The sequence below is a fragment of the Taudactylus pleione genome, unplaced genomic scaffold (genome assembly GCF_031769625.1).
Source record: "Taudactylus pleione unplaced genomic scaffold, aTauple2 ptg000242l, whole genome shotgun sequence".
In the NCBI taxonomy this organism is placed as follows: Eukaryota; Metazoa; Chordata; class Amphibia; order Anura; family Myobatrachidae; genus Taudactylus; species Taudactylus pleione.
This window is the reverse complement of record NW_028284644.1, coordinates 11,574,920-11,592,326: the sequence shown is the minus strand read 5'-3', so window position 1 is coordinate 11,592,326 and position 17,407 is coordinate 11,574,920. Positions and strand designations below refer to the sequence as shown.

Sequence of the window (17,407 nt, the reverse complement as noted above, 5' to 3'; positions counted from 1 at the left end):
AAGATACCTTTATGTTATCCGGTAACGCTTGATGTTTCCACAAGGTCCAAACATTAATAAATCTTGTGTTTTTACAAGAGAACACAATAGCAGACAGACCTTAAATGTCCGCTAAGTAGTGTACTAAACATAATGAAACAAAATCAGAATCCTTAATATAAGTCGTATCACATGTTCTCATGGGGAAATAAATGTCCCAATATGAATTCCCTGATGTTGTCTCCTAAGGATTCATACATAGGAAGAGGTGCTAAAACATACAAACATTGGTGCAAACTTGAAAAAAGTTATATGTTGCAAATATAATCAGAATCGCAATCCTCTATGGGAATTATGTATAATAGTGTATCCAAAATATCAAATGACTGATGTGGTTTTCCTAAGGAAACCAGAATGAAGGATTTTCTAAGGTATACACTCAAAGTGAAAAAATGTATAGAAAATTATAAAAGAATTGTGCCATTAGTAACATTGGAAAACATACCCGACTTGTATTTAGAATGTCAAGGTGTCCAAAATGATCTATGCAGGTGTACCAAACAAAGGACGCAATAGCTTACCGGACATAGGACACATGGTTAAACATGAAAAAAAGCCTTACTGAATACCGACTGATAGATGCAAAGTCCCGTGCTGCGCAGCCACGGGCACCCTTGCTGTCTGCCAACGCTCATTTCGCCAATGGCTTGTTCACGGAAAGAACAGCTGTGTGGGCGGATCTCTATTGCCCTGGATCATATACGGACGCTGGCTTATCATATGCTGCTATATCAAATGGTAAAGCTAGCCGGCCAAACACAGTCCGGTTTTCATTATAATCAAAATGAGCAATCAATAGCCTATCATTGGCTATTATATCAAGATAGACAGGGCAGTCAGCCAATCATAGTCCGACCTATATTGTATCTGGTCTGAGACAGAGAAACCCAGAGGAAAACAACTCTCGTTTCCTGATTATTATAAAAAATATATACATGGTGACAGACTCACAGTAGCCTAAACTAATACAGGAGTATTTGAAGATGTATAATGGACAACACCATAAAACAATTTAAACCTGGCAGAGACCAATATTCCAAAACATAAATCTCAAATATGGATATACTATTGCAAATATAAATTGCAGTAGATATATGTCTCCCCTAAAAAGTATTTCTATTATCAACAAACAAATTGATGCCCTAAAAAAAGAGAGTATCACCTATAATAAGTGAAATAATATAACTGATAAAAATAGATAAAAATGAAAATGAAAAAAATAAATTATAAAGAATATATATATAAATAATAAAATTTGGTAGAATGAAGTGAAAAAAAGTGAATAAAAGTGCCACTGCAACAACCAATAATTAAAGTGATATAGTGCAAATAAAAGAAAAAGGATTGTGTATAAAAGGTTTTGTAAATAAATATGAAAAAATTACCCCTACGGTGGTTGAAAAAATTGTGTGTGAATAATGTGCGTATTGTTAGATATATTTTCATATTATATCTAAGAGTGTGTGTGCAAAAAAGCATATGAATATCAAATGAAGTGTGGAAATAATGTAATTTGGTGATGATAAAAAAAATGGGGTGTAATGAGAATATTGGAAGTGTTAGGTGAATTGTGATGTGCATGAAAAGTAATTGAGAAAAATACATACTGTGAATATTACCATTGTCTATCATTAAATCGCTTGAAGTGCACAAGATAACAAGGGAGGCTGGGAGAAAGTAGAAAACACTATAACATTAGTATAAATTTAACCTTAAATAGTGCATAGTGGTACATATACCAAACGAAAAAAACCAGCGAAGAAAAATGATGCGTTCATTGTAATGCCACAGGGGAGGTGAATAGAATGTATTTTTAAAAAAATAGAGTTGGTAAAAAAGGATCATGAAAGAAAGGGGCTATAACTATTGTATTCATTCAGTCCTCTAGGTACTAGAGTACCCTTTCTGTTTCTTTTCTCAATAGTATGGAAATTTGATCACCTCCTCTAATGCCTGTTTTCACCTTCTCCAGGCAAAACGCTTGAAGTTGTCCTGGGTCGCTTTTGTGTTTCAGCATAAAGTGTCTCGCTACGGAGATTTTCTTCATTTTAGCTGTATCTGATACGGCATTCCTAATATTACTAGTATGTTCAAAGATACGGAACTTAAATGCCCGTGATGTCATTCCAACATATTTGTATCCACACCTACATTGGAGGCAGTATACAACTCCGACAGTGTTACAGTTAAAAAAATCCCGAATAGGGATAATTCGGCCATATTTATCCTGAACACTGTTATTCTTAATCTAATCTCCCAAAAGGTGAGTTTCTTCGTCTTAGACAAAATTGCTCCAAAGAAGAGGATTTTAATAAACAGTCTTTTGATCTCTCCTCTAGGCTTAGACTTAGAGGTTATAGCAATCGATCAGTTAAAAGATCAAGATATGAGGTTTCCAAGATCAACAGAGATACCTTGGTTTTTCCTAAATCGAAACCACAGGTCAACACAGATGATATTCGATTTGTAGGGGATTTCTGCAGAGAGTGGCACGAACTTAGGGGAATATTACAGAAACATTGGCCAGTCCTCCTTTTAGATCCGGATTTAAGGCTATGTCTTAAGGATGAAGTCTCAATGAGTTGGAGGAGAGCCAAAAACCTAGGAGATTTCCTCATGCATAGTCACTATGAACATTGTCCCCCTAAGGTAGCTAAGATCAAGGGGACATACCCGTGTGGCAAATGCAGGGCTTGTAACCTTATTATTAAGAATAACAGTGTTCAGGATAAATATGGCCGAATTATCCCTATTTGGGATTTTTTTAATTGTAAAACTGTCGGAGTTGTATACTGCCTCCAATGTAGGCGTGGATACAAATATGTTGGAATGACATCACGGGCATTTAAGTTCCGTATCTTTGAACATACTAGTAATATTAGGAATGCCGTATCAGATACAGCTAAAATGAAGAAAATCTCCTCCGTAGCAAGACACTTTATGCTGAAACACAAAAGTGACCCAGGACAACTTCAAGCGTTTTGCCTGGAGAAGGTGAAAACAGGCATTAGAGGAGGTGATCAAATTTCCATACTATTGAGAAAAGAAACAGAATGGATCTTTAGATTGGGTACTCTAGTACCTAGAGGACTGAATGAATACAATAGTTATAGCCCCTTTCTTTCATGATCCTGTTTTACAAAATCTATATTTTTAAAAATACATTCTATTCACCTCCCCTGTGGCATTACAATGAACGCATCATTTTTCTTTGCTGGTTTTTTCCGTTTGGTATATGTACCACTATGCACTATTTAAGGTTAAATTTATACTAATGTTATAGTGTTTTCTACTTTCTCCCCGCATCCCTTGTTATCTTGTGCGATTTAATGATAGACAATGGTAATATTCACAGTATGTATTTTTCTCAATTACTTTTCGTGCACATCACAATTCACCTAACACTTCCAATATTCACATTACACCCCTTTTTTTATCATCACCAAATTACATTATTTCCACACTTCATTTGATACTCATATGCTTTTTTGCACACACACTCTTAGATATAATATGAAAATATATCTAACAATACTCACATTATTCACACACAATTTTTTCATCCACCGTAGGGGTAATTTTTCATATTTATTTACAAAACCTTTTATACACAATCCTTTTTCTTTTATTTGCACTATATCACTTTAATTATTGGTTGTTGCAGTAGCACTTTTATTCACTTTTTTTCACTTCATTCTACCAAATTTTATTATTTATATATATATCCTTTATAATTTATTTTTTTTCATTTTCATTTTTATCTATTTTTATCAGTTATATTATTTCACTTATTATAGGTGATACTCTCTTTTTTTAGGGCATCGATATGTTTGTTGATAATCAAAATACTTTTTAGGGGAGACATATATCTACTGCAATTTATATTTGCAATAGTATATCCATATTTGAGATTTATGTTTTGGAATATTGGTCTCTGCCAGGTTTAAATTGTTTTATGGTGTTGTCCATTATACATCTTCAAATACTCCTGTATTAGTTTAGGCTACTGTGAGTCTGTCACCATGTATATATTTTTTATAATAATCAGGAAACGAGAGTTTTTTTCCTCTGGGTTTTCTCTGTCTCAGACCAGATACAATATAGGTCGGACTATGATTGGCTGACTGCCCTGTCTATCTTGATATAATAGCCAATGATAGGCTATTGATTGCTCATTTTGATTATAATGAAAACCGGACTGTGTTTGGCCGGCTAGCTTTACCATTTGATATAGCAGCATATGATAGGCCAGCATCCGTATATGATCCAGGGCAATAGAGATCCACCCCCACACAGCTGTTCTTTCCGTGAACAAGCTGTTGGTGAAACGTGCGTCGGCAGATAGCAAGGGTGCCCGTGGCTGCGCAGCACGGGACTTTGCATCTATCAGTCGGTATTCAGTAAGGCTTTTTTTCATGTTTAACCATGTGTCCTATGTCCAGTAAGCTATTGCGTCCTTTGTTTGGTACACCTGCATAGATCATTTTGGACACCTTGACATTCTAAATACAAGTCGGGGTATGTTTTCCAATGTTACTAATGGCACAATTCTTTTATAATTTTCTATACATTTTTTCACTTTGAGTGTATACCTTAGAAAATCCTTCATTCTGGTTTCCTTAGGAAAACCACATCAGTCATTTGATATTTTGGATACACTATTATACATAATTCCCATAGAGGATTGCGATTCTGATTATGGTTGCAACATATAACTTTTTTCAAGTTTGCACTAATGTTTGTATGTTTTAGCACCTCTTCCTATGTATGAATCCTTAGGAGACAACATCAGGGAATTCATATTGGGACATTTATTTCCCCATGAGAACATGTGATACGACTTATATTAAGGATTCTGATTTTGTTTCATTATGTTTAGTACACTACTTAGCGGACATTTAAGGTCTGTCTGCTATTGTGTTCTCTTGTAAAAACACAAGATTTATTAATGTTTGGACCTTGTGAAAACATCAAGCGTTACCGGATAACATAAAGGTATCTTAAAGATATTTTGGACTATATCTATACTATCAGTACTTGTAGTGTACATATTTTGGATTTGTTGCTTATCATTCATGGGCACAGTTTGATTCATTGATTATTACAACAATTTTATTTTTGTACACATCCTATTAAAACCTTCAATTGATTCTAAATAGCTATAAATCGCTTAGTCTACAACTTTGTATCACTCTGACTGATTAGGTACAATCTCAGATCAGTACTTCTCTCATCAGTTGTTCTATGCCCAGAGTATGACATCAGAAAGCAGAAAGGAATATCTGAGTAATGTATCACTCACTCTTGATTTTCAGAGGGTATAACTGTCCTCCCATGTCACACCTCTCATCAATGGCCTTCGGACTACATGAGTTGTGGTAGAACTGGGAGCATCGGTTCTGTTCCCTCACTTTTCTTATATTTCTTCTCCTTGTCATCTGACACCATTTTGGTATAGTCGTTGCTGTCTTGTATGTAATGTGACACACTGCAGTTTGTAGGTGTACAATAAACAAACCTTTCACTATTGTATCTTTCTGATTGTATGATTACTGGCTCAGATATTAGGTCCTATCGCTGCACGTTCTATGCTTTAGTAAGACGTACAGAAATTTGAGACCCACTCTGAGAAATGGATCATTCACTCTTTATACTCTAGGGGACAATGTCTGCTACTAGCTCTTTAACGTTCTCACAGATGATCGTGGGTAAAGTGAGGGCCTTTTGAGTATTTGGCAGAATATTTCTGTCTCCTGACTATTCTGTTATTTCCCTTTGAGGTTGTGTAGGAATACTATGTGATTTTTTCATTTGCTGAATACTGACTGTATACACCATTATGATACTATGATTGGTTTATAGATGGTATGAATATTTTTACAGCTAATATTTCGCAAGGCATTAATATAACAAATCTATATCCTATATTAATGTTGAACTGTTAGAATATTAGGACATACCGTTCTGCTCAAGCAGTTTTATGTTCTCAACTGTTGTCTGTTTTTGTATTTGTAAGGAGTTGTCTCTCCTTTTTAATTACATGTATGTACCGGTTATATGTATATGTTTATTTGTACTAATGTAAATAGTACAAGCTACATATCTCTCTGTATTGTACTCATCTATACTACCTTCTAAAGGAATTTATCTAGGGCATTTATTTTACTTTTTTGTTATTTAATAAAAGTTATGTATTAATTTTTGTACAATACCCAAGAGTGCTCACAACACAGAGTTTTTCCCTTTCTGTTTGTTCTCATCTATGACTATGACTCTAGTGAGCACCACCACTGCCCCAATATATTCAGTCTAGATTTGTTCTAGTTTATAATAGGTATAGTGGTCCTATTATCCTACGATAGAATATTCTTCCTTTTAGTCTGTGCGACGATATTCCCCCTCCCCTTTCCTTGTTTTGTTTCATTGATACTATTCCTGAGATTTACTCAGCTTTGCGACATCGTCAGCACGACTAGATATCAATTTTGCCCTTAGTTTTCATTATTCACTTTATTCTCAAATTCATATTATGGCTAATTTCAGTCTAAAGGATGTTAGCCACAAAACGAAGGACACCAGAGGACCTGGATACTCTTTTTGCATCATCTGGTCCTGAGCAAGTTTCCAATTGTAACTGGGAAGAGGATTTCTCTCAACTGAAATATGTATTACACAAAAAATTACGTGTGAACTGGGATCTCACCACATTAGAGAACTATCAGAGACATAAAATTTCACCTAGAGGTTTGAGACCCAAGGTTTTTCCTTCCTTTAACTTGGCAACAGCCAACCTACAGAAGGAATGGGAATCCTGTCTCCTTAAATGTGCGCAGGACTTAATGATGGTTCTGATTAAACACAACCTTCTTCTATTAGAAGAATGTGACAAAAGTATTGAGAATTTGGGAAAAAATCTCTCCCAATGGGAACAAGACCAAAAGTTCCAAAAATGTTTTGATAAAAACAAGAAGGATCTAGAAAGTTTTGAAAAAATTATCATAGAACGTAAGCGGAACAAATTTGCTAGGGATAAGAAAGATTTTGCGGCAGGTATCATTTTTAAATGGAACCAACCGACTAGAACTACGTATAATAAACGAGACAACTATCATTATTCCTCGTCGGAGGCTGAATCCTCAGGGACAGAGGATTACTCTGAAACCAACAGAGACTCAAGATCCACCTCTACCAACTCCGCGGTCTCTTTTTTAGAGAATACGAGAGATATAAGAGCAAGATATTGAACAGGAGGCCCACGAGGAGGAGGGAGGAAGAAGAGGAAGAGTAGCACAAGACTGGGATCCTCCTTTACCACCAAGACAGTCTACAAGGATCAACAGGAGGCAATAGCCTTAAAACCAGAGGACGAACTCAAAATTATCAACCTTTCTGACTGTACCCTATCACCTGAATAAATCTCACTTCTTAAAAGGGGCTTGACTTTTTCCCCCACTACTAGTTTCAACCGTTTTTTGTGGGAGAAAGATTTAAATTTATTCGGGAGGAAACTTCTTCTAAAAAATTTTTTTGCCAACAAAGAGAGGTCCATTGCATGCTCTACAAATTCTAATACGGATACTACTGATGATAGCCCACAGCTGCAAGAAGGCCAGGATTCACTTGACCTCAATACAGAACAGGATATTTTGGCATTAGACATTCTGGAAGAATTAGCAGGAGGATGTACTAATTTGCCCATAGCATCAGGGACCTGCCAAAATAGACCCACATGTCACAATAAATCCACTTTTTTTCCACCGATCAATACCTGTGCTCAAGTTCAGGTATTTATGGAACTAGTCTCCCAAGATCTGGATAGACTTTTGAGTATAAGATCTCAGTCTCCCAATCTGACCTATAATATCACTAAATCAGAGAAACAAGCTTTAAAAGACATTCAAGAGTGGGACCATATTATTATTAAGCCATCAGACAAAGGTGGCAACATAGTCATATGGCCAAAAGAGATGTATGTGAAGGAGATATTAAGTCAGCTACAAGATACTTCTTGTTATGTTCAACTTTTGTTTAATCCAACAGAGAAATTTCATTCCCAGTATAATAAAATGATTGAGGAGGCTAGGGTACAAGGTATTATAACCAAAAAAGAATTTGAATTCTTACAGGTAAGACATCCTAAAGTCCCCACTTTTTATGCACTTCCTAAGGTGCACAAGAACATCAAGAATCCACCAGGGAGACCAATAGTCTCTGGCATAGGTAGTCTGACCGAGCAAAGTAGTAAATTTGTTGATTTACACCTTAGGGACCATGTACTCACTCTGCCCTCATATCTGAAAGACACAAGGGATGTATTGCAAAAAATTCATGACATCAGATTAGAGGATCGTCATCTACTTATCTCTATTGATGTAGAGTCATTGTATACCTCCATCAGACATCAAGATGGATTGAAGGCAGTTAAATATTTCTTGGACATGAAAAATAATTGTGAATTTGATAACTTTTTGATTGATTTACTACACTTCATTCTCCACAAAAACTTTTTTACCTTCCAAGACAAATATTACTGGCAAATAAGGGGCACGGCTATGGGTTCCACCTGTGCCCCTACTTATGCTAATCTGTTTCTAGGTTGGTGGGAGAGGGAGGTGGTTTTCTCTGAATCCAATGAGAAATATACAAATTATGTGATACAGTGGCTCAGGTATATCGATGATGTCTTTGTTATTTGGAGTGGTGGCGAACAAGAATTCTTGGAATTCATTGGTATTCTGAACAATAACCAACTGAACCTGAGGCTCACGTGGGAAATGAGTAATGTGAGCATCTCATTTCTGGATCTCAGGATTAGCAAAGAAATAACAGGTGATATCACCACCGATTTATTCAGAAAGTCCACAGCAATGAATAGTTTGCTACATGAACATAGTTGCCATTTCCCACCGACCAAATCTAATCTCCAAAAAGGTGAGTTTCTTCGTCTTAGACGAAATTGCTCCATAGAAGAGGATTTTAATAAACAGTGTGTTGATCTCTCCTCTAGGCTTAGACTTAGAGGTTATAGCAATCGATCAGTTAAAAGAGCAAGATATGAGGTTTCCAAGATCAACAGAGATACCTTGGTTTTTCCTAAATCGAAACCACAGGTCAACACAGATGATATTCGATTTGTAGGGGATTTCTGCAGAGAGTGGCAAGAACTTAGGGGAATATTACAGAAACATTGGCCAGTCCTCCTTTTAGATCCGGATTTAAGGCTATGTCTTAAGGATGAAGTCTCAATGAGTTGGAGGAGAGCCAAAAACCTAGGAGATTTCCTCACGCATAGTCACTATGAACATTGTCCCCCTAAGGTAGCTAAGATCAAGGGGACATACCCGTGTGGCAAATGCAGGGCTTGTAACCTTATTATTAAGAATAACAGTGTTCAGGATAAATATGGCCGAATTATCCCTATTTGGGATTTTTTTAACTGTAACACTGTCGGAGCTGTATACTGCCTCCAATGTAGGTGTGGATACAAATATGTTGGAATGACATCACGGGCATTTAAGTTCCGTATCTTTGAACATACTAGTAATATTAGGAATGCCGTATCAGATACAGCTAAAATTAAGAAAATCTCCACCGTAGCAAGACACTTTATCCTGAAACACAAAAGCGACCCAGGACAACTTCAAGCGTTTTGCCTGGAGAAGGTGAAAACAGGCATTAGAGGAGGTGATCAAATTTCCATACTATTGAGAAAAGAAACAGAATGGATCTTTAGATTGGGTACTCTAGTACCTAGAGGACTGAATGAATACAATAGTTATAGCCCCTTTCTTTCATGATCCTTTTTTACCAACTCTATTTTTTTAAAAATACATTCTATTCACCTCCCCTGTGGCATTACAATGAACGCATAATTTTTCTGCGCTGTTTTTTTCCGTTTGGTACATGTACCACTATGCACTATTTAAGGTTAAATTTATACTAATGTTATAGTGTTTTCTACTTTCTCCCCGCCTCCCTTGTTATCTTGTGCACTTCAAGCGATTTAATGATAGACAATGGTAATATTCACAGTATGTATTTTTCTCAATTACTTTTCGTGCACATCACAATTCACCTAACACTTCCAATATTCACATTACACCCCTTTTTTTATCATCACCAAATTACATTATTTCCACACTTCATTTGATATTCATATGCTTTTTTGCACACACACTCTTAGATATAATATGAAAATATATCTAACAATACGCACATTATTCACACACAATTTTTTCATCCACCGTAGGGGTAATTTTTTCAGATTTATTTACAAAACCTTTTATACACAATCCTTTTTCTTTTATTTGCACTATATCACTTTATTGGTTGTTGCAGTGGCACTTTTATTCACTTTTTTTCACTTCATTCTACCAACTTTTATTATTTATATATATATTCTTTATAATTTATTTTTTTCATTTTCATTTTTATCTATTTTTATCAGTTATATTATTTCACTTATTATAGGTGATACTCTCTTTTTTTAGGGCATCAATATGTTTGTTGATAATCAAAATACTTTTTAGGGGAGACATATCTACTGCAATTTATATTTGCAATAGTATATCCATATTTGAGATTTATGTTTTGGAATATTGGTCTCTGCCAGGTTTAAATTGTTTTATGGTGTTGTCCATTATACATCTTCAAATACTCCTGTATTAGTTTAGGCTACTGTGAGTCTGCCACCATGTATATATTTTTTATAATAATCAGGAAACAAGAGTTTTTTTCCTCTGGGTTTTCTCTGTCTCAGACCAGATACAATATAGGTCAGACTATGATTGGCTGACTGCCCTGTCTATCTTGATATAATAGCCAATGATAGGCTATTGATTGCTCATTTTGATTATAATGAAAACCGGACTGTGTTTGGCCGGCTAGCTTTACCATTTGATATAGCAGCATATGATAGGCCACTGTCCGTATATGATCCAGGGCAATAGAGATCCGCCCACACAGCTGTTCTTTCCGTGAACAAGCCGTTGGCGAAACGCGCATCGGCAGACAGCAAGGGTGCCCGTGGCTGTGCAGCACGGGACTTTGCATCTATCAGTCAGTATTCAGTAAGGCTTTTTTTCATGTTTAACCATGTGTCCTATGTCCGGTAAGCTATTGCGTCCTTTGTTTGGTACACCTGCATAGATCATTTTGGACACCTTGACATTCTAAATACAAGTCGGGGTATGTTTTCCAATGTTACTAATTGCACAATTCTTTTATAATTTTCTATAAATTTTTTCACTTTGAGTGTATACCTTAGAAAATCCTTCATTCTGGTTTCCTTAGGAAAACCACATCAGTCATTTGATATTTTGGATACACTATTATACATAATTCCCATAGAGGATTGTGATTCTGATTATGTTTGCAACATATAACTTTTTTCAAGTTTGACTAATGTTTGTATGTTGTAGCACCTCTTCCTATGTATGAATCCTTAGGAGACAACATCAGGGAATTCATATTGGGACATTTATTTCCCCATGAGAACATGTGATACGACTTATATTAAGGATTCTGATTTTGTTTCATTATGTTTAATACACTACTTAGCGGACATTTAAGGTCTGTCTGCTATGGTGTACTCTTGTAAAAACACAAGATTTATTAATGTTTGGACCTTGTGGAAACATCAAGCGTTACCGGATAACATAAAGGTATCTTAAAGATATTTTGGACTATATCTATACTATCAGTACTTGTAGTGTACATATTTTGGATTTGTTGCTTATCATGCATGGGCACAGTTTGATTCATTGATTATTACAACAATTTTATTTTTGTACATATCCTATTAAAACCTTCAATTGATTCTAAATAGCGATAAATCGCTTAGTCTACAACTTTGTATCACTCTGACTGATTAGGTACAATCTCAGATCAGTACTTCTCTCATCAGTTGTTCTATGCCCACAGTATGACATCAGAAAGCAGAAAGGAATATCTGAGTAACGTATCACTCACTCTTGATTTTCAGAGGGTATAACTGTCCTCCCATGTCACACCTCTCATCAATGGCCTTCGGACTACATGAGTTGTGGTAGAACTGGGAGCATCGGTTCTGTTCCCTCACTTTTCTGATATTTCTTCTCCTTGTCATCTGACACCATTTTGGTATAGTCATTGCTGTCTTGTATGTAATGTGACACACTGCAGTTTGTAGGTGTACAATAAACAAACCTTTCACTATTGTATCTTTCTGATTGTATGATTACTGGCTCAGATATAAGGTCCTTTCGCTGCACATTCTTTGCTTTGGTAAGACTTACAGAAATTTGAGACCCACTCTGAGAAATGTATCATTCACTCTTTATACTCTAGGGGACAATGTCTGCTACTGGCTCTTTAACGTTCTCACAGACGACCTTGGGTAAAGTGAGGGCCTTTTGAGTCATTGGCAGAATATTTCTGTCTCCTGACTATTCTGATATTTCCCTTTGAGGTTGTGTAGGAATACTATGTGATTTTTTCATTTGCTGAATACTGACTGTATACACCATTATGATACTATGATTGGTTTATAGATGGTATGAATATTTTTACAGCTAATATTTCGCAAGGCATTAATATAACAAATCTATATCCTATATTAATGTTGAACTGTTAGAATATTAGAACATACCGTTCTGCTCAAGCAGTTTTATGTTCTCAACTGTTGTCTGTTTTTGTATTTGTAAGGAGTTGTCTCTCCTTTTTAATTACATGTATGTACCGGTTATATGTATATGTTTATTTGTACTAATGTAAATGGTACAAGCTACATATCTCTCTGTATTGTACTCATCTATACTACCTTCTAAAGGAATTTATCTAGGGCATTTATTTTACTTTTTTGTTATTTAATAAAAGTTATGTATTAATTTTTGTACAATACCCAAGAGTGCTCACAACAGAGTTTTTCCCTTTCTGTTTGTTCTCATCTATGACTATGACTCTAGTGAGCACCACCACTGCCCCAATATATTCAGTCTAGATTTGTTCTAGTTTATAATAGGTATAGTGGTCCTATTATCCTACGATAGAATATTCTTCCTTTTAGTCTGTGCGACGATATTCCCCCTCCCCTTTCCTTGTTTTGTTTCGTTGCAGAGATTACTCAGTCCATCGCACATTACTACACAAGAGGAATGCAGCCGTACACAAGTGGCTGTGCAAATTCTTCCATTTCCGTTGCAAATGCAGAAGGAGGTGTCAGACATCTCTTTGCTGCATTTGCGATCCCATCAGCACTGTGACCTATGTCACAGGCTGGGATCACCATCGCAACCAGGATGCTCCTTTGGTCAGGCTATGGGAGCTGAAGCTGCCCACAGCCTGATCAGGTGCTGGTCACTTCAGAGGCAAGGAATCTGCATCCATTGACGCAGACAGTGGCCTTTACCCTCCCAGAGAACGGGGGCGGCGCACCAGTTCCCGGGAACAATGACCATGCACCCCCTCGCTCCGCCCCCCCAAATGCTACAGCATGTCAATCATGCTGCAGTTTGGGGAGTCTGCAAGAGAGAGCGCAGGACCTGTTCTGCACATGTGCAGAATGGGTCCTGCACGGCGCTGACCCCTAACAATCGTAGATGTACGTTCATCGTCGGATGAACATGCATCTCTGAATCAGGCCCAATGAGCCTGATTCTGAGTTGGATACACTAGCGGACGCTTTTCTGTCCAGCTATGGTGCATATGTAGTTTGTAGATATCCATGGTATGCATCTGAATTTGGATTTGTGTCAGACTAAGAATAATCCCCATTATCACTCCTTACCTTTCTCCTCACCCCGTTCTTCCTGTGTTTGTGTTTCTGGGATCTGACGGTCAGATACCTCATTCTCCTTCTGAGCTTCCATTGCTAATTCATCTGCGGATAGCAGAGACCCAGCTCTGTGCCCACAGTCAAACACCATGGCTTTCTTGTACATCAGCAGGAATACAGCTATGGGCACTGGAAGCTGGACAAAAATAGGATAGAACGTTAATGTAACTTTGATTTTGGTGCACGTAAGCACCACTAGAAATTAAATCAATGGATTAAACATTGATCTATTTTATCTGAGTGACAAATTAGTTAGTCAGAGTAATGCATGCATGTAACAATATAAATAGGGGGATTTATTACTCACATTTATGGCAGCCATAATCCAGAAGGCATACGACACGTTTGTCAAAACTGCCCCTTCAAGTGGAAGCACATAGTGGGACACATTCCCCGGACGATGAGGGATAATGGAGTTCCTGATGTGCTCCAGGTTTGTGCTTCCATTCATCGTGGCATTTGATAGAATGCAGTTGGTATCCGAAAGGAATGGGTCCGCTATTAAAGGACTCAGCAGGGCTCCAAACCCAACAAAGAAATGAAGTACCTCAGAAAAATAACATGAATACGAACTCAATTCTACATCAGTAAGATCATTGGTCATTTTAATAAGTTTAATGGCAGCCCAGCATTATCGTAAAGAAGGCCCAAACCAGCATAAGACTTTTAGCATTCCCAGACAAGCTTATACTGTTGTGTAATACTGTCACACTGTATTGTTATAGTGTTAGAAGTATTTTGAAGACACAGTTAAAAACTACTTTCCATTAAGAGCGCCTTTGTTTTCTGGTAGAGCCATATTCCCACTTTTAAATCTCCAAATCCAATCCTCCCCTTTTTTCTTTTATTCTTTTATCCATCATGGGGTATATGTAATGGAATCATTATGATTTACCGCCGGCCGCAAGGATGAAAATCCCGATCGTCAATTAAGGTAAGTATCGCTAACCTTTCTAACCCCTCTAACCCTCCCTTAGGGGTGCCTAACCCTAACCTTCCCTCCAAGTGCCTAACCAAAAAAAAAGGGAGGGGGGGTGCCTGACCTTAACCTCTCCCCTGGGGGTGCCTATCCCCAACCCCCCTTCCCCTAGCCTAAACCTAACCCTCCCGGGGGAGTGTCTATCCCTAACCCTCCCTTCCCCTAGCCTAACCCTCCCGGGGGGGGGGGGGTGCCTAGCCCTAAGTCCCTCCCGGGAGCCCCTAACCTAACCATCCCCCCCTGCCGCTGTCCGCGCCCGGCGCACCTTCGATCGGGATGCCGGGCGTAGGTAAAATGACAGGCGTCGGGATTTCGACGCCTATCATTAGACCCTTGCCGGGATTAGACAGTCGGGATGCCAATGGTCAGCATTCAGAGTGTCGGCATCCCGACTGCATACCATATGTAATAGCCTGCGGACTGCAGGCATCGGCGAGTCCCGTGCGAGACTGCCCAATGTTTTAAAGTACCAGTCATTTAAGGCAAAACAAGGTTGCCTTTTAATTGACTGCTACCTTAAAAGATCAGGTAGTCCTGCACGGGACTCGCCAATGCCTGCAGTCCGCAGGCTATTACATATACCCCCATATATTTATTACATATACCCCCATATATTTTTTTTGTTACTCTCATTATTTTTTTTACTTTAGTGTGATATTACCAAATTTTTATTCTTCCCATACCAAAGTGGTCAGAAGATTTAGTTCTATCACAGTGCTGCCTGCATCAGTCAATGTGTCTGCATTTCTTACTGTCTTACCTGCAGGAAAAGGGCTGAGTCCTGCTGATAGATTTTTACTAGCTGCATATTTGAGATTGTATCAATGGATCCCATAGCTAGACCAGCTATTGCCATCACTAGTGCAAGAAGGACAACATGTCGGCAAAATGGAATGATAACAAAGACCAAGGAGATGGTCAGAGAAGATATGAGGAGGATAAACAAACACAACTTCAACCTGCAGAAAGTAAGAATAATAGAAGTACAGTATTACAAAGTGACAAATAATGCTGGAATATATTTGGCAGTTGGACAATCATTATAATATTATGATTATGATACTACATATGTCAGAGGCAAATTGTCGGCACGAAAATGCAAACATTAAACTCCAACTTAAAACATTTTAATAGTGTCGCTAATATAAAGGTAAACATGCAGGAAAAGCAGAATGTTTAAAGATACACTAGCGACACCGTTAAAATAAGTAGCATTTTAACATTGTAGCATACAAACCTACCCTCCCGGGACCTGCGGGAGGCTCACGATTTTTAGGATAACCCCTGCTCCCCCGGAAGTGTAGGCACTTCTCCCGCATTCTGCGGTCTGTGCAGATGCGGGTTCTTATGACGCAATTCTATGAGAATCGAGTAATTTAGCCCCATCCCCTAATTTGGTGAGATTGAACTCTTTAGCGTCAATGCCAGGCGATATGTTTGGAAGAAACCAGGCATTGCTCATCACCAGGCAATACCATCCCTACAATGAAGCATGGTGGTAGCAGCCAGTGCCATAACTAGACTTTTTGGTGCCCTGTGCCAGAGAGAGCATTGGTGTCCCCCTTCCCTTCATTTTTTAAATAGGGACATAAGATAGTGCACCTGAAAAAGGGCCATGGCCTCACGGGGAAGGGCCAGAGAAGAGATAGGGAAAGCCAGGAGATGCTGGGGATAAAAGAAGAGGAAGCTGCAAGTGAGAATGATAATAAACAGGAACATTTACAGGCCCATACAGCGCCCCCTGCCCTGCGGTGCCCTGTGCCATGGCACAGGTCGCACTACCCTGGTTACGGCCCTAGTGGCAGGATCATGCTGTGGGGATGCTTTTCAGCGGCAGGAACTGAGAGACTAGTCAGGATAGAGGGAAAGATGAATCAGCAATGTACAGAGACATCCTGGATGAAAACCTGCCCCAGAGCGCTCTTGACCTCAGACTGGGGCGACGGTTCATCTTTCAGCAGGACAGCGACCCTAAGCACACAGCCAAGATATCAAAGGAGTGGCTTCAGGACAACTCTGTGAAAGTCCTTAAGTGGCCCAGCCAGAGCCCAGACTTGAATCCAATTGAACATCTCTGGAGAGATCTGAAAATGGCTGTGCACCGACGCTTCCCATCCAACCTGATGGAGCATGAGAGGTGCTGTAAAGAGTAATGGGCAAAACTGCCCAAAGATAGGTGTGCCAAGCTTGTGGCATCATATTCAAAAAGACTTGAGGCTGTAATTGCTGCCAAAGTGGCATCAACAAAGTATTGAGAAAAGGTTGTGAATACTTATGTACATGTGATTTCTTAGTTTTTTTTTTATTAAATTTGAAAAAATCTCTCAAAAAAACTTTTTACACGTTGTCATTATGGGCTATTGCGTGTAGCATTTTGAGGACAAAAATTTATTTATTCCATTTTGGAATAAGGCTGTAACATAACAAAATGTTGGAAAAGTGAAGGGCTGTGAATATTTTCCGGATGCACTCCATTTTTCCAGCAATATACTTGTCTAGATCCATTGGAATCAGTGAATTGTACAAATATATATAATTACTAACAATTAGGAACCAGGTTTTAAATATATCCAGAG

The 17,407-nt window shown here is 38.0% G+C and overlaps 1 protein-coding gene across 1 annotated transcript in view; it reads right to left on the bottom strand.

The window, feature by feature from the left end:
• Window positions 1-17,407, bottom strand: part of SLC60A1 (solute carrier family 60 member 1) — a 98,747-nt gene that overhangs the window by 36,884 nt on the left and 44,456 nt on the right. Inside the window, exons 2-4 of the mRNA XM_088479663.1 lie at window positions 15,592-15,790; window positions 14,160-14,399; window positions 13,805-13,988 (exon numbers count right to left, since the gene is read on the bottom strand). Of these exons, the coding sequence (XP_088335789.1) occupies window positions 13,805-13,988; window positions 14,160-14,399; window positions 15,592-15,790 (623 nt within the window). The remainder of the gene's footprint in view (window positions 1-13,804; window positions 13,989-14,159; window positions 14,400-15,591; window positions 15,791-17,407) is intronic.